Genomic DNA, 23,101 nt, shown 5'->3' with positions numbered 1-23,101 from the left:
TGGTAGTTGTTCTTCTCTTTGACATCTGGTGGGAGGGCGTTCCACAGGGCGGGTGTCACTACCGAGAAGGCCCTCTGCCTGGTTCCCTGTAACTTGGCTTCTCGAAGTGAGGGAACCGCCAGAAGACCCTTGGAGCTGGACTTCAGTGTCCGGGCAGAACGATGAGGGTGGAGACGCTCCTTCAGGTATACTGGACCGCTGGAAATGACCTAGCGATCGACCGCGATCACCCGGGGATCAACCTGTCGATCCTGCTCAACAGGTTGGGCATCCCTGAGGTAGATCGTTAAGAGCTTAGGTGGGTGCCTGGCACCCCCCAGAATTCAGCACCCAGGTGCCCCGTACCCCTTGCACCCCCAGGTAAAGATGTCCCTGGTCATTGTCATGCCCTGGGTGAATTGCAAGGAAGAAGGCAGGCAAGTGGGAACTGAAGTGTGGTTGGGCGCTCCCCTGTTTGCCCTCACGTATGAGCCTCCTCTCTGCAAGAGACAACCCTTGGCTACTTCGAGGAATGGCAGAAGATGTGTTTATATATCACAGCTTAATGGGGCTTCCTCTTGTAATCCTGTGAGCATATCTAAAACTAGCAGACTAGGAGCACAGTCATATTATACCTGTCTGCTCAGGAATCCCATTGAGTTCAGTTACTCCCAAGTAAGCAGGTATACAACTGCAGCCTAAAAAGTCCTCCCCCTTAGGAGCTCTGACGATTGTAGTTCTGGGCAGGAGGCAAAAGAATATTTCAAGGAGTAATAACAATTCCTAGCATACTTTGAAGGAGGCAGTGATAACAGTTACACACAGCACTCTCCAAGTGCTGAGAAATTTACTAGTGAGACCTTTGCTTGGTTCTGTTTCCTTTGAATAAAGTGCCTTGAAGTTTACTGGTGTTTTGAGACAGACAGACAGACAGATTACATTAGATAGATAGATAATTTATTACGGTCAAAGACCACCTCACATAACATAACACAATAAAAACAGCATTCATAAAGATAAAATATACAATCGGAGCAGATTGCAGCAATAGCTCGTAAGTTAAAATTGAGATATATGCAGACACCCGTACAACTGAGATTTGGGCTACCCTAAAAAATTGACCCTGAGGCGCCCCAAAGGGAGACTTCAGCATTTCCCTGGTAAGCTATTTAATCCTAGAGGATGATCTGTGCCTACAAATCTGGGTGCAGAATCTGACTACCAGCCAGGTCGTCTTGTGATCTTTGCCTAAGACCCATGCATTTGAAAAGCATCTAGGAACTTGCAGAAAGGCTCTGAGGAGTTTGGATTGCACTCTTTCAAGGGGAATAAAGGAGGAGGGAGGCGGGCCCAGGACAGACTACATTACAGAAGTTGAGCACATGGTTCACAGCTCTAAACACACTCATGATTGACTGTTCCTCTGTCTGATTTCTATTGAGGGTGTTGGGTCACCGATGCTGTAGGATTCTTGCAGACAGCAAGTCGCCTTCTCCAGTGCCTGTGCCAGCCTGGCTTTAGCTGAAGATCCAGTTTGCACAGAGACAGCTGGATGGCATCATCCCCACCCTGGCAGGGGGAAGGGAGGGGGAAGCAAGAATGGCCACCTTGCACAAGGAACCTCTGTCCGTTTCTTTACTTATGCAAAGGCATTTGGGACCACCCGTGCCAATCCCCCGGCAAAAAAAAGGAATGTGCCAGGCTAAGCTTCTCCAACCACACCGACCTACTCTAGCAATCTCTTTTTGCAGAGTTGAGGGCAGGCGGAGAAATCGTTCAGACTGGCCTGCCCGCCACCCCACCCCCTGTCGCATTATTATAGTTCAACTGATACAGATATATAGTTCAACTGATACAACTGGTCCAGTATATCTGAAGGAGCGTCTCCACCCCCATCGTTCTGCCCGGACACTGAGGTCCAGCGCCGAGGGCCTTCTGGTAGTTCCCTCGCTGCGAAAAGCCAAGTTACAGGGAACCAGACAGAGGGCCTTCTCGGTAGTGGCACCCGCCCTGTGGAACACCCTCCCATCAGATGTCAAGGAAATAAACAACTACCAGACTTTTAGAAGACATCTGAAGACAGCCCTGTTTAGGGAAGCTTTTAATGTTTAATAGACTATTGTATTTTAATATTGTGTTGGAAGCCGCCCAGAGTGGCTGGGGAAACCCAGCCAGATGGGCAGGGTATAAATAGGAAATTATTATTATTATTATTATTATTATTATTATTATTATTATTATTATTATTATCATCATCATCATCATCATCACCATCATCATTTCCGTTGTCTTTTGTGGAAGAGCTGCAGAATCAATGTATCCGGTGGAGCCCCCTAGTGGTGTCTTTCATTTTCGCATGATCACAAAAACGGATGACGGGCGTTATCACTGCCGCTTTCTATTTTTTCATGTTAGTGGTTTTGGCTGTTCCCCTCCATAAAAGCTCAACACCTTTGACCTGCCCCCCCCCAAAAAAATTGGGGGGCCGTTGGGTGGATCTTTGCACCCTGGCACCACATATACTAAAGACGGCCTGACAATGACAATGATTCCTCCTTCTCCTCCTTAGTCTCAGGGTTGCCTTTGCAGAACTCAGCAGGGATGACAGGGCTCAGTGGAGAACCTGTTGTCTCTTGCCTGTCTTGGGCTCTGCCTTTGCCTGCGACTGACCTCTCTGCTTTTCCGCCCTGCAGGTCCCAAGTCCCTGCCACACTTTCCCAGGATACGCTGCACCTGGGGGGCGGGCAGGAATTCCCCTTGCACACAGGGGTCATGAAAGCTGCCAACTTCTTCCACGACCCCAGCTTCTGTGCTTTTAACAGCAGCTTGGCTGGTGCTTATTGTCAAGCGGCGATGCTCATGATCGTGCTCTGAAAAGCTCCACACATTGATGAACCAGAAAAATAAAAATGCAGTTCCTTTTAATAATCGAAGACATGTATAAACTTTGTGTAGAAACATAAACTTGCCATGGACAAATTTAACATTTTTTGGAATTCATTTTTATAAATACCGTATTAGATTAAGGTCTGGTTAACTACAATAACAAATTTCTCCCCTTTTTTGTAATGCACACAATATCTCTTTGTTTGCTTGTTCTGTTTCGTTTTCAACATGGGTACTATTTCTTGTTTCTTTGTTTTTGTCTCTTATTCTGTGCACTTGTAATTTCATACTTTTTATTTTTCAATAAAGAATATATATTAAAAAAAAACTTCACATGCTGATATATAGGATTATATCCAAGGTAAGTTAAAGCCACTTAGCAGGTGCACCTGTTCTGCTGGTGAAATTTTTAGTGGCAGTGGAACATTGCTGGAAGAAGAAGAGGAGGAGGAGGAGGAGGAGGAGGAGGAGGAGTTTGGACTTGATATTCCACCTTTCACTCTCCTTAAGGAGTCTCAAAGCGGCTCACAATCTCCTTTCCCTTCCTCCCCCACAACAAACACTCTGTGACGTGAGTGGGGCTGAGAGACTTCAGAGAAGTGTGACTAGCCCAAGGTCACCCAGCAGCTGCATGTGGAGGAGTGGGGAAGTGAACCCGGTTCACCAGATTACGAGTCCACCGCTCTTAACCACTACACCACGCATAAGCAGGGTGCCTTTCCACACTTTCCTCCCCCCACCCTGTTTTTTCTCAGGCATTTTTAAAGCTCTGTGTCTGAGCTCCACCCCCACCCCACCCCGGAGCTTTTCCAATGAAAACTCGCTTTTTAAAGCTGAAGCACAACAATGGCAATTTCTGGTTTTCCGCAGTTTGCTCTGATTCGACAGTAAATAGCAGGGTTTCGTTGAGCAAAAAGAAAAAAGGGGAGCTTGGATACAGATCTTCAAAGTGCACACCTGTGTCTGGAAGGAGCAAGGCAAAAGATAAGTGTGGCTAAGCCCCAACTGTTAACAGTACAACCGCTCCCGAAATCCTGATGCTGAAAGGATGGCCTCCCCAAATATTCAACACGAGACCAGGCAGGAAACTGCTTCAAATGAAAAACGGACACAGATAATAAGATTGCTTGCAGGGAGAATGGCTTTCTGTGCCTGATCCTTCTACCTACGAGCATTATGCAGAAATCTAGGGAAGGTCTGGCAAGGTGGAAAGTCTTCCCTGGAAGGACAGATAAAATCAGATGCCTGGAAAAAGTTAATGCCAGAGGGTCATAACAGCATACAAGCTCCACTGGGTGTGGTCCAGGGTTGGCTGACTCATTGGGAACCAAAGACTTTCCTTCGCCACAGCAGGCATCTCTCATCAGGTCCTGACATTCACATAGACTTGTGATGTGCCGTCCAACTTGGAAACATCTGTGAAATGACAGAGGGATGAGTCATTCTGTTTTTCACCTGTGTACGCGCTGGGCTTCACAATCAAAACCCCACACAAAATAATTATATCAAAACAAGGGGTGTTTGCCACAGCCAGAATCAATTATGCAATTGGTTGTGTTTGCTTAGTTTGCAAAATGCATTACAATGGTACCTCGGGTTACAGACGCTTCAGGTTACATACGCTCCAGGTTACAGACTCCGCTAACCCAGAAATAGTATCTTGGGTTAAGAACTTTGCTTCAGAATGAGAACAGAAATCGCACGGGGGCGGCGGGAGGCCCCATTAGCTAAAGTGGTACCTCAGTTTAAGAACAGTTTCAGGTTAAGAACGGACCTCCAGAACGAATTAAGTTCTTAACCTGAGGTACCACTGTATTCTGCTCAGAATTTGGGGGAGGGATAATCAACTATTATCTACTTCTGTTTTGAAAAGAAAAAGAAAACATTTCTCTGATGTTTCTCGGAGTGCTGAATTCTGATCACAAATTTCACACCCGCTGTGCGATGGAATTGCAGAACTCACAGAGACACGGGAACTAAAATATTTCTGCTCTCAGAAACCCTCTAACGAAACATGTAGTGTGGCTCACAGGCAGACACAGAAATGATAAACTATTATCCTACCCCAGGCTTGCAGATCCACACCACGTATTCAGACTGCATGACTTTCCCCAAAGAATTCTGGGAACTGTATAGTTCCCACCTCCAAGCTACAAATCTCAGTACCCTTGATAAACTACAGTTCCCATAATTCTTTGTGGGAAGAAGCTATGTGCTTGAAAAGTATGAAGTATGCTTGAGTCTAGGGACATGGGTGGCGCAGTGGGTTAAACCACAGAGCCTAGGGCTTGCCGATCAGAACGTCAACGGTTCGAATCCCTGCGACGGGTTGAGCTCCCGTTGTTCAGTCCCAGCTCCTGCCAACCTAGCAGTTCGAAAGCACGCCAGTGCAAGTAGATAAATAGGTACCGCTCCAGCGGGAAGGTAAACGGCGTTTCCGTGCGCTGCTCTGGTTTCACCAGAAGTGGCTTAGTCCTGCTGGCCACATGACCCGGAAGCTGTACGCTGGCTCCCTCGGCCAGTAAAGCGAGATGAGCGCTGCAACCCCAGAGTCGTCTGTGACTGGACCGAACGGTCAGGGGTCCCTTTACCTTTACCTATGCTTGAGTCTAGTTCACACAGAAAGCAGATGCAGTTCCTGAACAGGGCTCGGCCACTTCAGGAGGGGGGGGGGTTGCGTAGCTGGACGCTCTCTCACTTAAAAAATAAACAAACTTGAGGAAAACCGTTTCTAGGATAACCCCTCACTATTTTTAGTTCTGTATGTGCTGTGATTTATTTATTTATGCATGCCCCTATCTGCAATCTGACACACAGCACAGTGCAGGGACAATTTCACCACCTCATCAGTTATTTGTGCATAGTTGGTCTGACTTGCCAAACACTCCCACCTATTGGATCACAAAATTATGGCACTTCTTTTCCCCCCACTCAGAAGAAGCAGGAAGACTCCCGCATGTAGCAGTGGAGCATGGAAAACTGCCTTATACCAAGTCAGACAATTTGGTCCATCTAGAGCAGGACTGTCTACTCTGACCGGCAGTTCCTCTACGGGGTTTCAGGCAGGGGGTCTCTGCCAGTCCTACCTGCAGACGCAAAGGAATGAAGCCAGGATCTTCGACTCAACGAACACTGGGATTTGGCAGTACCCCAGGGCTGGCGTACCACATTTCAAAATGAGCGAAACAATAAGCATGTTCATCGAAAGAGCTCCCTACACAACCCAGAGGCTAAAATTCCTCTGTCTCCCATCCTACCGTTGGACTGTTAGGATATTGATCTTCCGCTCCACCTTAAGAGGAACAGATACAGTGGTACCTCGGGTTAAGTACTTAATTCGTTCCGGAGGTCCATACTCAACCTGACACTGTTCTTAACCTGAAGCACCACTTTAGCTAATGGGGCCTCCTACTGCTGCCGCGTCGCCGGAGCACAATTTCTGTTCTCATCCTGAAGCAAAGTTCTTAACCTGAAGCACTATTTCTGGGTTAGCGGAGTCTGTAACCTGAAGCGTATGTAACCTGAAGCATATGTAACCCAAGGTACCACTGTATGTGGAGTTGTTGTATGTCACATGTTTACTTCCAGCACAGTCTGCTGGGAACTTCCGTTGTATATTGCTTTTGCAATGCTGCTGTTTTGCTTGGACACGGAGGGAAGAAGACATGTTTTTCCTTTGTCCTGCTGCTGAATAAATGCTGTAAATATGTTTACACATGTCTCTGCCCGCTACTTCTGCTGCAAAGAGTTCTTATCTCTGCTGGATTGCGTGCTCAGTCCCTCAAGGTTTCTGAGGCTTGAGTCGCAGTTTTGATGCTATTCCGAGAACCGGGGTGTTGCCCGGCTGCTGGCTGGTGGCTGGAGCCAGCTGGGAGCCTGTCAATTGCCCCTGTCTCCTGGCAGCATCCCAACAACAGGGTTATGGGCCCAGATCCACGGTGCTTACACGAGCGTAAGGCTGCTCATGGCTGCAATCCGACCCAGCAGAGACAGAGGTATGTGAAGCGTCCCGGCCGAGGCTAGAGGGCTTTTGATGTCCGTGCCAAGACGCAATTAGGCCAAAGATATGCAGGCCTCGTACTGCGAGGGTCAACCCACAACCCTCCCTGCTCCAACTCACTAGAACTCTCCCCTAGCCAACCCAGAATTCCTTGCTCCAGCTCAATTACCAACCCCACTTTCCTTTGCACTTCCCACCCCTAATAATAATAATAATAATAATAATAATGTTTACCGTATTTTTCCATGTATAACACACCCCCATGTATAAGACGCCCCCTATTTTGGGGGACTCCAAATTAAGAGGGGGTGGCCCAGACATTCTGGAGCTTTTTTTAGGGGGGGTTGCCAAAAATCGCTCACCTGACTGACATATGCTGGCACTAGCACGCGTCGCAAAAGCCACCTATCGTCTGCCCCCTCGCTGGCAGAAGCTGCCAATCGCCCACCCAATTGCCGCGGTGACAGCCAATCAACAACAGCCCTTGCCACAACCACCAATAACACGCCCAGTAGCCGCTGACAATCTCCGGTTTGCGGCAGCAACAAATCACACTATCTGGGTATAAGACAATCCCCAATTCTTAACATTATTTTTTAATTTAAAAAAACCTTGCCTTATACAGTTATACCTCGGGTTGTAGTAGCTTCGGGATGAATATTTTCAGGTTGCGCTCCATGTTACTTCCAGGTTTCGCCACTCGCGCATGCGCAGACGGTCAAAATGACATCACGCACATGAGCGGAAGCGGCGAATCGCAACCCATGCATGCGCAGACGCACAGACGTGGGTTGCGTTCGCTTCAGGATGCGAACGGGGCTCCGGAACGGATCCCATTCGCATCCAGAGGTACCACTGTACATGGAAAAGTATGGTATATGCCAACCATCTGATCAGGTTGTCCCAGCCACTCTGCCAGGCTGCCCAACAAAATATTACAAAAACTATCACTAAAATAACATATTATAATGTCCACACAATATCTTTTTTTCTGTTTTGTTTTGTTTTCCAAATGGGTGCTATTTCTTGCTGCTGCTTCTTGTTTGTGTCTTACTCTGCGCACTTGTAATTTTGCACTTTTTGCTTTTCAATAAAGAATTTTTTTAAAAAGCACAATAAACGTCAAACGTTAAAAACTTCCCTGCCTTCAGATGTTGAAACATCCCTGAATGCAAGCACATAAGCCAGGGAACCTCCAAGCACGTACCTTTCCTGAGCCGCTCAAGGTGGGCTGGATGCTTCTGGCTGCAAGGAGAGATGGGAAAGATTGAAAACAGAAATGCAGGTTGCCGTCCGGTGTCACCCACTGGCCAGCAGGGCAACTTCCAACAGTACTCAGACTTCCTGTCTCATGTTCACTCAGACACTCACATGATCTACACAAAACATAGTACAACAGTACCACTAGCTGGAGCAGCTCGGATAGATAAAAATCCTAACAGTCACATAGGTCTCATGCTCGCCATACATTAAAAAATAGCTGTCAACGTTTCTCTTTTTTAAAAAGGGAAATTCCCTTATTCCGAATAGGATTCCTTGCAAGAAAAGGGAAAAGTTGACAGCTATGCATTAAAAACACATTTACGGTGGTACCTCGGGTTACAGACGCTTCAGGTTACAGACTTCACTAACGCAGAAATAGTACCTCGGGTTAAGAACTTTGCTTCAGGGTGAGAACAGAAATCGTGCTCCGGCGGCACGGTGACAGCAGGAGGCCCCATTAGCTAAAGTGGTGCTTCAGGTTAAGAACAGTTTCAGGTTAAGAACAGACCTCTGGAACGAATTAAGTACTTAACCTGAGGTACCATTGTAATTAATATGGACATAATATTTGATGAAGAATTAAAGGAACAATGGAAATTAAAACCTCACACAGGATGAAGAAAGGAAAACTTCATTTGCGAACTTACAAACTACTATATGTGTTAATGCAAACTGAAGTGAATTATTGTAGCTGTGGTATAAGGGTTTTTATCAATAATGGATTGTATTTGGTTTGAGCGATAGTCTGGAGCAGGGGTCTGCAACCCGAGGCTCTGGAGCCGCATGTGGCTCTTTTATACCTTTGCTGCGGCTCCGGGGCGGATACTAGCGAGGGGAGGAGGCGCATTGTGCGCCCCGGCACTCCCCACTGTGGCGGGTGCTGTACTGGCTGTGACGTCGCATGGGGGCGGTGCGTGCGTTAGTTTTGCGGCTCCCAGTTTTTTTCCTTCGGAAACGGGTCCAAGTGGCTATTTTTGTCTTAAAGGTTGCAGACCCCTGGTCTGGAGGCAGATTTAAAGGGAATCTGACCTTGACGTACAACACGTTGGAAGCCACACAAAATTTATAATTGGCTATATGATTGATTTGTCTTTGAATTGGTATTGCTGTTTGGTATTAATATAATATGGCACATATTGGATTTTTTGTAACTGAAAATTGATTTTTTAAAAAACAAAAATAAATAAAAGTGTGTTAAATGCAGGGTGTGGGTTGAAGTGGCCTGTGTCTGGTGTCCAATAGGGACTGGAAAGCTGTGGCCCAGAAGCCGATTGCAGGCCTTTCTGTGTGGCCCTCAGCACCCTCCCTAGGCTGCCACCCCCTCACCAGTCCTGATTCGAACCCCAAGTGGCTGGGATGTTCCCTCGAACTCGGGTGAGGCCTCTTCCCTCTTTCAATGGAGGCCAGAGTCGGGTGCAGGGGTGAGTACATCAACTAGCCTACTGTAGTAAAATGTACATTTCTTGATATGCCCATTTTTGCCTCCAGCCCTGCCTACCACTGAATAGGAGCAACATTTGTGCCTTTTCCTCCTTCCTGCTCCAGCCCCTGGATCACTTTGTCCGGCTTTTTCGGCACCTTTCCCAACTCTGCAATTCCCTTTTTGAGATGCTGTGATCAGACCCATATATGCTTTTTCCAAACATGGTAGCCACAGAGATTTGGTGTGACAGTTTCATATATTTTTTTAATCCTTTTCTTTCTTACATTTCATGCAAGTTCCCTGAGTCAGCTCGCAATCTTGCTCCTCGCTGGGTCCTTCAGACCAGCTATCTGCCTTTGGGGGGAGGGAATTACCGTTAATAAATTTTTACTTTCTTGGGCTCCATGATCACTGCAGATGGTGACAGCAGCCACGAAATTAAAAGACGCCTGCTTCTTGGGAGAAGGGCAATGACAGGCCTAGACAGCATCTTGAGAAGTAGAGACGTCACCTTGCCAACAAAGGTCCGTATAGTTAAAGCCATGGTTTTCCCAGTAGTGATATATGGAAGTGAGAGCTGGACCATAAAGAAGGCTGATCGCCGAAGAATTTATGCTTTTGAATTTTGGTGCTGGAGGAGGCTCTTGAGAGTCCCATGGACTGCAAGAAGATCAAACCTCTCCATTCTGAAGGAAATTAGCCCTGAGTGCTCACTGGAAGGACAGATCCTGAAGCTGAGTCTCCAATACTTTGGCCACCTCATGAGAAGAGAAGACTCCCTGGAAAAGACCCTGATGTTGGGAAAGATGGAGGGCACAAGGAGAAGGGGACGGCAGAGGATGAGATGGTTGGATAGTGTTTTCGAGGTTACCAGCATGAGTCTGACCAAACTGCGGGAGTTAGTGGAGGACAGAGGTGCCTGGCGTGCTCTGGTCCATGGGGTCACGAAGAGTCGGACACGACTAAACGACTAAACAACAACAACAACAACAACAACAAAAACCAACACGAGGACACTTACCTGTTTACACACCCACTCTTCACCTGTGCACTCAAAACACACAAATGCCACCAACGCTTTGCAGAGGTGGTGACGTCCCAGGTGCTGGCCAGTAGCTACTCTCCGCAGCTGACTTTTCCTGGCTCAAACCGACCGTGTTGGGAATGAGCAGAACTGGTTCTACAGGACTTAATGCAGCTCGGGGAAAGTTTCATTTGTATTGAATGCAACGAGGCCTCTTTGAAACCAGCCCCGCTTGGTTTCCTAGCTCTGTACCATCTTTTCTGACCAACAACAACTCCCTATGACCTCGATCCAAGGTCTTCCTTTCGATGCTCACCAGCCTGGTCAGGACAATTCTCCACTTACCGACAGCTTCTCCATAGCAGCAATCCCAGGACGAATATGATTACAGACTGCAGCGTGACACAAACTGCCAGCGGGATCCAGGTGCCCCCATTTCCTTCACTTTCTGGACATGGAGGCGTTAAGGAACCTTTTACTTTTCCTACAGGAGAGAACAAGACCGTGAAATCCTGGCTCCAGCTTCTCCCCCACAGTGCACCAGAGAAGGTTTCCAACCTTTTGATTCCCAAAATGTTGGTACAGTGATACCTCGGGTTACAGATGCTTCAGGTTACAGACACTTCAGGTTACAGACTCCACTAACCCAGAAATAGTACTTCGGGTTAAGAACTTTACCTCAGGATGAGAACAGAAATCGTGCGGCGGCAGCAGGAGGCCCCATTAGCTAAAGTGGTACCTCAGGTTAAGAATAGTTTCAGGTTAAGAACGGACCTCCAGAACAAATTAAGTACTTAACCTGAGGTACCACTGTACTAGAGTGTCAGGATCAGGTCAGCGATAAAACGCCCAGTGCCTGAGAAGTTAACTCTTTATTCAAAGAAACCAGAACAGTGCAGGCCTTGGGATCACAGCAACTCTTCCCAGTAGGGAGTGAATGTCCCCACCTTCCCACCGCTCTCTACAGCTCCTCTCCTGGTTCCTTCCCCAGCAACCTGAGGCGCCTTCATCTTCTCTCTCGTTGTTCCTCCTACTTCATTCCTCTTCTGGTCCTGAGAGACCAGGGGAAAGACGAGCTTGTCACAGCAGGAGGGGGAGATTCCTTGGCTTCTTCACCACTCTGCCTCTCTGCCCCCTTCCTCACCAGCCTCCGCTTCTGCCTCTGATTCTGGGCTGCTCTCTGCCACAGACTCTCCCTGCTCACTAAACCCTGTTACCTTTTCAGCTTCCCACACCTCCACCTCCCAGTCTTCCCTTCTGACTGCTCATCGTTGTCCCACCATCAAGCCTCTTTGTCATGCGTGGAGAGTCTGCCTCCCCCTTTGGTAACTTCACAGATAAGAATTAACAAGCAGTTTATATTTTACAGTCCTTTTATTCAGGCGTCAGGCCACAAGCAAAAATCCACTTCCCTCCACAAGGAGAGCAGTTGGCTACTCCAATTCTTCCCCCTTCCATCTTCCGCAACATCCTGTTCACCAACAGGAAGTTCCTCGTCCTCCTCTCTGCACCCTTTGTTCTCTCATACGTTCGGATCTCCTAGTTCGTGGGGAGGGAGGGTCCTGCACAGTCTCTAATAACGTCTCTGCTATCTGTGCCCTCCCTTTTATTTCTCTTGTCATTATCTTGTAGCTAGGCAACTCCTGCCTAATCTGCTCTGTGTCTGGGTCTCCCTCTGCTTCTGAGACTGCTGGAAACAAGGGAGGTGAGTCTCCCCCCAGCCCCTCTTCTGAGGGAAGCTGATCTGCCTGAGCATGCATTCCCCAATCCTCTGCTTCAGGCCTTTCCCTGACACTCTGGCTCTGAGCCTTCTTCCCCAGGGAGTTCCCTTGGGGATTCCCCAGCTGATGCCTCCCATCAATCCTCTTTGCCCAGCCAGTATATGACATTGAGCAGGGAACAGTGTAGAAAGCTGCCTTACACTAGGGTTACCAGACGTCCCCGTTTCCCAGGGATTTGTAAATAAGTCCCGGGACAAATTCCATCCCCAGAATGTCCCCGGATTTCATCTCATGTCCCTGGGAAACGCAGCAGCGGCAGTCTCAGCAGCCCGGAGCAGTTGGCTCTGGCTGGCTTCAGGAGCTGCTCAGAAGTCCCCATAGGATGGTGGTGCAGGGGCTCAAAGAGGCAGCTTCCGGGCTGCCTCCACCTTCCCTGACCCCAGCAACTGAGCTGTGAAGGGGGGCTTCATGCTGCCCTTTGGAGCAGCCTCCCGACTCCTGCTTGTGTGCAAGCAGGAGCAGGGCAGGGATCTCTCAGCTGTGAAGGGAGGCTTCACGCTGCCTATCAGAGCTTGCGTGCAAGCAGGAGGGGGCAGGGATCTCTCAGTTAGTAACAGGAAGCTTCCCTTCCCAGCTGAGGGATCCCTGTTCCCCTCCTGCTTGCACGCAAGTAGGAATGAGATTAGGGCTGCTCCGATGGGGAGGGCGGCATCTCGCTGCCCAAGCCTCACCGCCACCGCCACTCTCGGCCCTCCTTCTCCGCCTTCCATGCCTGACCCACAGCGCACCGCTTCCCCACCACCACCACCAAAGAACCAACAACTATGGGGCTGCCCAGGCTCATGGAGAAAGGAGATAGAAGCCTCAGAGGAAGAGGAAACGTGGCGGTTGAGGTCAAGGTGGCGGCAGCCCCTCTGCCATGCCGTCACTGCAACATCAACATCCTGAACGTGTAGTATTTAATTATTTATTTATTTAAAGTGTCCCCAGATTCATTGGGGGGGGGGGAATCTGGTAACCTTACCTTACACAGAGTTAGATCATTGGTCCACTTAGCTCAGTAATGTATACACTGACTGGCAGCAGCAGGTTTCAGGCAGGGTACAGTCCTATTCCTATCTGGTGACTGAACCCGGGACCTTCTGCATGCAAAGCAGATGTTCTGTTACTAAACCAGGGGACCCTTTCCAGAATACTGGTACTATTAAACAATACCGTGTTGACCAGCTGATGCAATAGTGGGGGACACCATTCAAGCATTGCATCTAGGGCCCCTCCAGACATCTTTTTTATTGTGCATTAATGGTGATTTGTGCTCATGGTAGTTTTGGAGTAGTTCTGTACGATCCTGCTCTCAATACAGCTTGCACCTGCAAAGGTTTTGGGACAGAAACATGGTTTTGTTTCCAGTTGGTTGCATTTTCCATGCAGTTTCCTGATAAAATCCTGTTAACTTTGCATATTACAAACATTCCAGAGTTTTGGGTTGTTGTTTTTTGTTTTGTCCCATTTTGTTGTGCTGTGATTCAAAAGCGCACCTCTAGATGGCAATGGCACCATAAGTAACGCTACTAGCAGAACACTGCAGAACTAATAAAGCAGAATTATGTGTGGATGGTCCAGAATAAATCTAAGATGGCTACATACACACCAAATGCAGCTAACTCGCAACTTATGCACATTTAACTTGTGCACATTCAGCTTTATGCACTTGGCAAAAAAATATAAATAAAAATTACAAAGGGTTCAGAAAGCGAGTGTCCAGGAGAAAAGACCTTAGCAATCCCACTCACCACTGAATACAAACAATTTTGGCTATACATGCTAAGCCCGGAACGTAACCCCCACCTAAGTTGTGAATCACCTATATTGTGAGTCACATCCCCGCCTCAAGAATCCTGGGAACAGTAGTTTACCCCTCACAAAGCTGTATTTCTCAGCACCCTTAAAAAACTACAGTTCCCAACATTCTCTGGGGTGTGTGGAAATCTGCTTTAAATGTAAGGTGTGCAAGCAGAGTATTATTGCACCAATAAAGGTAAAAGGTAAAGGTAAAGGATGCCTGGACAGTTAAGTCCAGTCAAAGGCGACTATGGGGTTGCGGTGCTCATCTCACTTTCAGCCCTGGGGAGCTGGTGTTTGTCCACACACAGCTTTCTGGGTCATGTGGCCAGCAGGACTAAACCGCTTCTGGTTCAACGAGACACTGTGACAGAAGCCAGAGCACACAGAAACACCATTTACCTTCCCGCCGCAGCGGTACCTATTTATCTACTTGCACTGCTTTCAAACTGCTAGGTTGGCAGGAGCTGGGACAGATTCGAACCACCGACCTTCTGATCGGCAAGCCCAAGAGGCTCAGTGGTTTAGACCACAGCGCCACCCACTGTTATTGCAACAATAACATATTGCAATCTACAGCCGTGCAGGCATGTAGCCTTTGAAACACACAGGAGTAATTTCTTCACAGGGCGCTTTTATATAGAGCGGTTTGAGACTGTACGCACCTTTGTGCGATAACATCGCCCAAAGCAGCAGCTACTTTCTGTGTCATCTGTACACAGACTTAGGTGTGTTTTCAAACGAGGCTCTATGTTTCCCTCCCCTCAGTTAGCGATTCCACAGCCCTTTCAAATATATGCACACAGTCATCAATATCTCAGAACTTTAGCTACCCCCACCCTAGAGAGCGGATTCCCTGCAAAGTAGCCCAAATACCTAGAAAGCCCCTTACCTGGAGGAAAGGGCAGCCAACCGCAGCAGCCGCACGAATCCTGTTCCCTCCCCGTCAAATGGAAGGCGATCTCCTGCTTCTCAGCAAAGCTGCATTTCAGTCTTCTCTCTTTGGTCTCCTTCCCTTCCCTCAAGCAAATGTGGAGCTGAGATGCCCTGTGACCTTTGAAGATGCTGTAGTCTCTCTCCTTCTCGCCTTGCTGGAGAGCCTTCTTGCCTTCCCACCAGCTCACCACGTTATTGCCTAATTCCTTGCTCGAGACAGAGCAGCTCAGGACGTAGCACACGAGATCAGACAGTCTGCTCTCCAGCATCTGCTTAGTGCCTGGGTGGGAAAGAAGCCTCTCTGGTGTGCCATGTTCAATTTAAGAAGCATTTGGGACCGGGGCAGGAAGGCTTAGCGCCTTTCTCTTCATTGCCAGGGATCTCCAGGACTCGCTGGTTCAGAGACAGGAGGGTCTGCCAGGGTAGGACTGGCCTGGTTGTTGTTGTTGTTTAGTTGTTTAGTCGTGTCCGACTCTTCGTGACCCCATGGACCAGAGCACGCCAGGCACTCCTGTCTTCCACTGCCTCCTGCAGTTTGGTCAAACTCATGCTAGTAGCTTTGAGAACACTGTCCAACCATCTCGTCCTCTGTCGTCCCCCTCTCCTTGTGCCCTCCATCTTTCCCAACATCAGGGTCTTTTCCAGGGAGTCTTCTCATGAGGTGGCCAAAGTCTTGGAGCCTCAGCTTCAGGATCTGTCCTTCCAGTGAGCACTCAGGGCTGATTTTCTTCAGAATGGATAGGTTTGATCTTCTTGCAGTCCATGGGACTCTCAAGAGTCTCCTCCAGCACCATAATTCAAAAGCATCCATTCTTCGGCGATCAGCCTTCTTTATGGTCCAGCTAGCCAACTCATTATCCCACCAATGGCAGCGGTTACTGGGAATAGGGAACACAGGAAGCAGCCTTATCCCAAGTCAAACCATCGGTCTATCTAGTTCAGCATCACCTACACTGACTGCCAGGGCCGGCCCTATGATGAGACAGAGCGAGGCAGCCGCCTCAGGTGGCAGATGCTGAGAGGTGCACAGCGGAGAGCGTTGTTGTACCACTTTGCCTACTCTGCCCCACCCCCCTACAGAGCTATCCTGCTGCCCTCAGGTGTGGCAGAGGTATAGGAGCCAACTCCTAGGGGCTGAGGTCTCTTCACACACACCCAATAAAATATTTGAGGGGGCCGCCAACCCCGCCACAAAGTTAAGAAGCATTGCCATTCAAATGGTGTGTGTATACTGAAAACTAAGATCATGGCCACTGGACCCATCACCTCCTGGCAAATAGAAGGGGAAGAAATTGAGGCAGTGAGAGATTTTACTTTCTTGGGCTCCATGATCACTGCAGATGGTGACAGCAGCCACGAAATTAAAAGACACCTGCTTTTTGGGAGAAAAGCAATGACAAACCTAGACAGCATCTTAAAAAGCAGAGACATCACCTTGCCAACAAAGGTCTGTATAGTTAAAGCTATGGTTTTCCCAGTAGTGATGTATGGAAGTGAGAGCTGGACCATAAAGAAGGCTGATCGCCGAAGAATTGATGCTTTTGAATTATGGTGCTGGAGGAGACTCTTGAAAGTCCCATGGACTGCAAGAAGATCAAACCTCTCCATTCTGAAGAAAATCAGCCCTGAGTGCTCACTGGAAGGACAGATCGTGAAGCTGAGGCTCCGATACTTTGGTCACCTCATGAGAAGAGAAGACTCCCTGGAAAAGACCCTGATGTTGGGAAAGATGGAGGGTACAAGGAGAAGGGGACGACAGAGGACCAGATGGTTGGACAGTGTTCTCGAAAGCTACCAGCATGAGTTTGACCAAACTGCAGAAGGCAGTGGAAGACAGGAGTGCCTGGCGTGCTCTGGTCCATGGGGTCACGAAGAGTCGGACACGACTAAACGACTAAACAACAACATACTGAATCTTATGGCTGATTAGGTGGGGTTGGGATTACCTTACTCCCCCGCCCCCTATATTTTTTTATTTTATTCAAGTTGGCACGCCTGGGCAGAGGACAATGCCCTGCGTCCAGTTTCGAAGTAAGATTTAACTTCCAGCCTGGTAGGCTTCTGTACATTTAAGGAGGAGGGGAGGCACCATCTTGTCATTTGCTTCAGGCAGAAAAATGTCGTGGACCGACCTTGCTGAATGGCAGTGGCACTGCTGGATTTCAGAGAATGACTCTCCCCAGTCCTGCCTGGAGATGCCACAGATTGAACTACAGTCTTATGGCCCTATGGAAAGGGTTCAGAATAAGATAGGAGCTGGGGATTCGTCAGTTTAAATGGATTTTATTATTTTTCCATAAGAGAAACAAAGGTCATAAGTGCTCCATGTTATGTACTGAAGTTCTCACCCTGGGCCAGCAGGGGGATACTGTAGATAGTTTTCACTCAGGTCCACATATGCAAATAAGGGATTGAAAGTGACGTTCAGTGATTGGATAGTTACAGAAAATGGTTACTGTTGCGTTCTAGTGGAGCTCTATATAAGCAGACTGGCTGAACCCTTCAGTTCAGTTCTGTCCTGGCCTGTGAATAAACAAGAGCTGTTTGAAGAATCGCTGTGTCGTCTGATATGTTCACCCACAACTTAACACTCCATATATTAGGAAAACAGTGACAGGTATGACAGGGACCCTAAGTGCGTTTTCAGTCTCATTTAACACTGGTCCACTCACCTGTGGTGACCACCAGGTCGTAATAATTGACTGAGCTGCACCAGTATCTGCCGTGATCGCTGTCCGTCACATTGCTAAACTGAAGGGAGTAATTTTGAAGCACCCTGAGGCGATCCCAGGCCTCTGGGAGACGAGTCACGGGGCCGTTCCCCCGCTTGGAAAAGAGAAGGGTGGGTCCGCTTTGCTGAAGGTACCAGGATACTTCCCCATGTTCGCCAGGACATGGCAGCTCCGGCGAAGAGCCTTTCTCTGCATATATCACTTGTGGGGAGAGAAGGCTTCGTTAGGCCCCAGAAGGTTAGGAGACACAAGAGAGACACCTCAGATGTTTTGGAACACAGCTCACATCACCCAACATGGCCAACAACAAAGGATTTTGGGAGTCTGCAGTCCAGCACATCTGGAAGACACGCCATTGGTAACCCCTGAACTGGCAGTGCCATATCTAACATTAGAAACAGAAGAAGCTGCATTGTTTGGAGTCATACCATTGGGTTTGGGTGGGGCGGAACAAGACATTCTCTTAAATTTTTATTTTTTGGGTCAGGCTCCCCCTGAACCGTTGGGGAATCTCAGCCCCTCCGCTGGACAATGTCCTTCCACGGGTGGAGAATTTCAGCCGACACTATGACTCCCACCCAACAGATTTTAAGGTTGTCATGGGCTTGGCCTCCACTCATCACAGCCCTCCTCATTGAGCTTGTCACCTCCAACATCCACAACTATGCCGTAGCAACAGTGTTTTGTTCAGTATTACAGAGCCAAATCATTCAAACCGAGAGAATTTTTCAGAGAATAATCCCCCCCCCCTTGCCTTCCCAAGAACCGTTGGAGAAAAAACTCCCTCCCATTCGGCCTACTTTGAGAACATTTGGCAAAAAGTTCCTCCCACATCCTCCGGCCAACTGAAAATAATGTGGAGAAACATGGAAGGCCATTTGCCCAGTGTGGTCCCCAGGATGAGCCTCAGCCATCCTATGAATAATTCCTTCAAATTATACAACCAGTATCATTGAGTTAGGGACACGGGTGGCGCTGTGGGCTAAACCACAGAGCCTAGGACTTGCCGATCAGAAGGTCGGCGGTTTGAATCCCCGTGACGGGGTGAGCTCCCGATGCTCAGTCCTTGCTCCTGCCAACCTAGCAGTTTGAAAGCACCTCAAAGTGCAAGTAGATAAATAGGTACCACTCTGGTGGGAAGGTAAACAGCATTTCCGTGCGCTGCTCTGGCTTGCCAGAAGCGGCTTAGTCATGCTGGCCACATGACCTGGAAGCTGTACGCCGGCTCCCTAGGCCAGTAAAGTGAGATGAGCGCCGCAACCCCAAAGTCGGTCACGACTGGACCTAATGGTCAGGGGTCCCTTTAAAAGGTAAAGGTACCCCTGCCCGTACGGGCCAGTCTTGACAGACTCTAGGGTTGTGCGCCCATCTCACTCAAGAGGCCGGGGGCCAGCGCTGTCTGCAGACACTTCCGGGTCACGTGGCCAGCGTGACAAAGCTGCATCTGGCAAGCCAGCGCAGCACACGGAACGCCGTTTACCTTCCCGCCAGTAAGCGGTCCCTATTTATCTACTTGCACCCGGGAGTGGTTTCGAACTGCTAGGTTGGCAGGCGCTGGGACCGAACAACGGGAGCGCACCCCGCCGCAGGGATTTGAACCACCGACCTTTCGATAGGCAAGCCCTAGGCGCTGAGGCTTTTACCCACAGTGCCACCCGCGTCCCTTAGGGGTCCCTTTAGCTTTACCTTTATCATTGAGTTGGAAGGGTTCCTGTGGGCAAATTCAGAGCTAGAGCATCCACAGCAGCCTCTCCTTGAAGACGTCTAACAAACTGCTCCCATTGCCTAATTTTTCCTAGCCTTAAAGAGTTTCTCCTACTGCTCAGCTTAAACCCACTCTCCTGCAACCTTAGGTCAAGTCCTGCCTTCCAGGGGCAGCAGAGAGCAGGTATTTGCCCTTTTCCACCCAACAGTTATTCGGGTTTTGGAAGAATCTGTGTGTGTGTGTGTCCATCTCCCTTGGTCTTTTCTTTCTGTAGTCTTAATAGTCCTTTCCCAGAAGTGTCTCACCAGGCGGGCAATTACTGCTGTGCTAGCTTCCTGCAGGTGGGAGGTCAGCATGGTGCAACACACCAGCAGAGCCAATCCCAGATCTTCCAAGATCTCCTACTGTCCAGGATTTACAGGAGCTGTCCTGGTTTCTGATTTGATCCCTGAATGTCCCGCTTTTCCTTAGGACATCCCTATTTTCATCGGAAAAATATTGGAGGGTGTGGAGTTATGAACATACACACACACACACACAAACCGAGCCAAGGAGATGACTATACAACCTTTAGAAGACATCTGAAGGCAGCCCTGTATAGGGAAGTTTTTAAATGTTTAATGTTTTATTGCCTTTTTATATACAGTGGTACCTTGGTTCTTGAACTTAATCCATTCTGGGAGTCCGTTTGATTCCCGAAACGGTTTGAAAACCAAGGCGTGGCTTCCGATTGGCTGCAGGAGCTTCTTGCACTCAATCAGAAGCCATGGAAGTCAAGTCGGACGTTCGTCTTCCAAAAAATGTTCGCAAACTGGAACATTCACTTCGAGGTTTTCGGTGTTCGGGAGCCGATTTGTTCAGGAGCCAAGCCATTTGTGTACCACTGTATGTTGGAAGCTGCTCAGAGTGGCTGGGACAACCCAGCCAGATGGGCAGGGTATAAATAATACATTTATTATCATTATGATGATGGAATAAAGGTAAAGGGAAGCCTGAGCATTAGGTCCAGTCGTGGCTGACTCTGGGGTTGTGGCGCTCATCTCACTTTATTGGCCAAGGGAGCTGGCATACAGCTTCCGGTTCATGTGGCCAGCATGACTAAGCCGCTTCTAGCGAACCAGAGCAGCACACGGAAACACCGTTTACCTTCCCGCCGGAGTACCTATTTATCTACTTGCACTTTGACGTGCTTTCGAACTGCTAGGTTGGCAGGAGCAGGGACCAAGCAACGGGAGCTCACCCCGTCGCGGGGATTCGAACTGCCGACCTTCTGATCGGCAAGTCCTAGGCTCTGTGGTTTAACCCAGTGGTGAGGGAATAGGACGCCCCTATTTTCATCAGAGAAATGTTGGCGGGTATGCAACCCAGTGCTCCTGCTAACGTATTTGCACCGTGCCAACCGACCCACCGCCTCTCCCCTCCCAGTAAGCAACAGCGACCCACCTGCCAGGAAGCTATGGCAGTACCCCCACCACACCCACTAAGCTGCTTCTGACCTCTCCCCAGCCTGGCACTGCCTCCACCCCCTCCACTCCCAAACATATGCAAACCAGCCCATCACTTCTAGGTTTTCATTAACGCCATTACCAAAACAAATGCAATTCAGAAAGCGGGTGGGGAGAGGAATCTTACATTCAGCACCGCCAAGCCGCAAGAAGATGGCAGCCAGAGCAGCAAGGGCCACCTTGAAATTTCGAGGGGCGCCATCCATTTTGGAGGGGAGATGCTTCTGGCTGGACATTGCAGGCAGCAGAATGAGCTCCTCTAGCAGGGCTCTCCTTCTGGGTTCTTACGGTGGTGTTTTGTTGACTCATATGCTGTATTTATTTTATTTCTTTCAAACATAAACTGCTGAGGCGTCAAAGGAAGGCAAAGAATACAGACTTCAAGTCATATCTACATCCGACATACCCTGAGGGCACTGGGAGGATGGCTTATCAATAAGGGCATTATTTTGTTTGTTGTGGAGAAGGCGGAAGTAGCAGGAGGGAGAGGATATATATATAGAAAGACCATCAAATGTCCTGTGCAAGGAGTCCTGCTTATTTGGAAGCCAGAATGGTGCTACAGCTAAGTGTTCGACTAGGACATGGGACTGCCAACCTAGCAGTTCAAAAGCACGTCAAAGTGCAAGTAGATAAATAGGTAAACGGGAAGGTAAACGGCGTTTCCGTGCGCTGCTCTGGTTCGCCAGAAGCGTCTTAGTCATGCTGGCCACATGACCCAGAAGCTGTACGCCGGCTCCCTCGGCCAATAAAGCGAGATGAGCGCCGCAACCCCAGAGTCGGCCACGACTGGACCTAATGGTCAGGGGTCCCTTTACCTTTTAGGACATGGGAGCCCAAGGTTCCTCACTCACCATAAAGATTACTGGTGACCTTGAGGCAGCCTAACCTACCTCAAAAGGTTGTTGTGACTGTGATTAGAAAGAAGTGGAATTTATTGACTGGGGAGGGGGAAGGAGGAAAACACTTCTTATGCTGCAAAAACTATTTATTTCGGAAGTACCGTATTTTTTGCTCTATAAGACTCACTTTTTCCCTCCTAAAAAGTAAGGGGAAATGTGTGCGCGTCTTATGGAGCGAAGGCAGGCTGCGCAGCTATCCCAGAAGCCAGAACAGCAAGAGGGATTGCTGCTTTCACTGCGCAGCGATCCCTCTTGCTGTTCTGGCTTCTGAGATTCAGAATATTTTTTTCTTGTTTTCCTCCTCCAAAAACTAGGTGCGTCTTGTGGTCTGGTGCGTCTTATAGAGCGAAAAATACGGTAAGTCCTGCTAAAATCACAGAGCTTATGCCAAGCTATCTGAAAGACCACATTCCCTCATATAAATCTGTCCATGCTTTGAGATCTTCAGGGGAGAGGCCCTTCTCTCAGTCCTGCCACCCACACAGGCACACTTAGTGGAGACGCAGGAGAGGGTCTTCTCAGTGCTAGCTCCCAGATTCTGGAACTCCCTCCCCGGAGAAGCTAGCCTGGCTCCCTCCTTGCCCTCCTTCCACCAGCGGGTGACTATCTTCTTGTTCCAACAGGCTTGGGGGAACCTCATGAGAGGGCTGCTACGGTGCTGTTTCTATTGTAATTATTAGTGTGGTTTTAGTTTTAATAGTTTTAATTCTACCAATATTTAATTAAAAATTAATGATTGTTTTTCCTATGTTTTAGCAGTTCTTAGATTTTTTCTCTCTATCTTGAGTCATGGGCATAGGAAAGGGGGGCAGGGGGCTGCTCTCTCCCCACCTAAATCATGTAAAACAATAAAAAAATACTTAACTAACTGAGGTTCTCCTCCCTCCCCCACCACACAAATCCTGGTTACACCCATGCCTTGATTTCTGTCCAGTGTAATAATAATCAGTGCTTTTTCACTTAAAAAAAATGTTTAGGGGTACTCTCATTTTGACTCAAGAAAATCACCATTTTATAGTTCAGATCGGGAGAAATAAATACAGTAAATGGACAAAAGCACAAAGATTCACAAAATGTTGAGGGCTATGCGTACCCCTGTATCCCCCCCTCCCAGAAAAAGCACTGATAATAATCATAGTCACAACAACAACAACAACAACAACAACAACAACAACAACAACAA

General features: G+C 48.5%; 1 protein-coding gene across 1 annotated transcript; it reads right to left on the bottom strand.

Annotated features, from left to right (window-relative positions):
- Positions 1–3,942: 3,942 nt before the first annotated feature.
- LY6G6F (lymphocyte antigen 6 family member G6F) lies at positions 3,943–22,275 on the bottom strand. Its single transcript, XM_053379347.1, has 6 exons — positions 21,144–22,275; positions 17,747–18,007; positions 15,031–15,354; positions 10,921–11,059; positions 8,073–8,110; positions 3,943–4,281 (listed from the first exon to the last, which is right to left on the bottom strand). Exons 1-6 carry the CDS (start codon positions 21,250–21,252, stop codon positions 4,229–4,231), a joined length of 924 nt encoding a protein of 307 aa, XP_053235322.1. The 5' UTR covers positions 21,253–22,275; the 3' UTR covers positions 3,943–4,228.
- Positions 22,276–23,101: the final 826 nt, after the last annotated feature.

Source organism: Podarcis raffonei, chromosome 2 (genome assembly GCF_027172205.1).
Source record: "Podarcis raffonei isolate rPodRaf1 chromosome 2, rPodRaf1.pri, whole genome shotgun sequence".
NCBI lineage: Eukaryota > Metazoa > Chordata > Lepidosauria > Squamata > Lacertidae > Podarcis > Podarcis raffonei.
This window is presented reverse-complemented; position numbering and strand designations above follow the sequence as displayed.

What these genes read in the sequence shown, in the direction of transcription:
- LY6G6F (XM_053379347.1), bottom strand. Translation starts at nt 21,252, where the DNA reads ATGTCCAGCCAGAAGCATCTCCCCTCCAAAATGGATGGCGCCCCTCGA. An exon ending in GCGGCTTGGCGGTGCTGAAT is followed by an intron (nt 18,008 to 21,143) that starts GTAAGATTCCTC and finishes TCTCCCCACAAG; the next exon opens with TGATATATGCAGAGAAAGGC. An exon ending in CTGCTATGGAGAAGCTGTCG is followed by an intron (nt 8,111 to 10,920) that starts GTAAGTGGAGAA and finishes CTCTCCTTGCAG; the next exon opens with CCAGAAGCATCCAGCCCACC.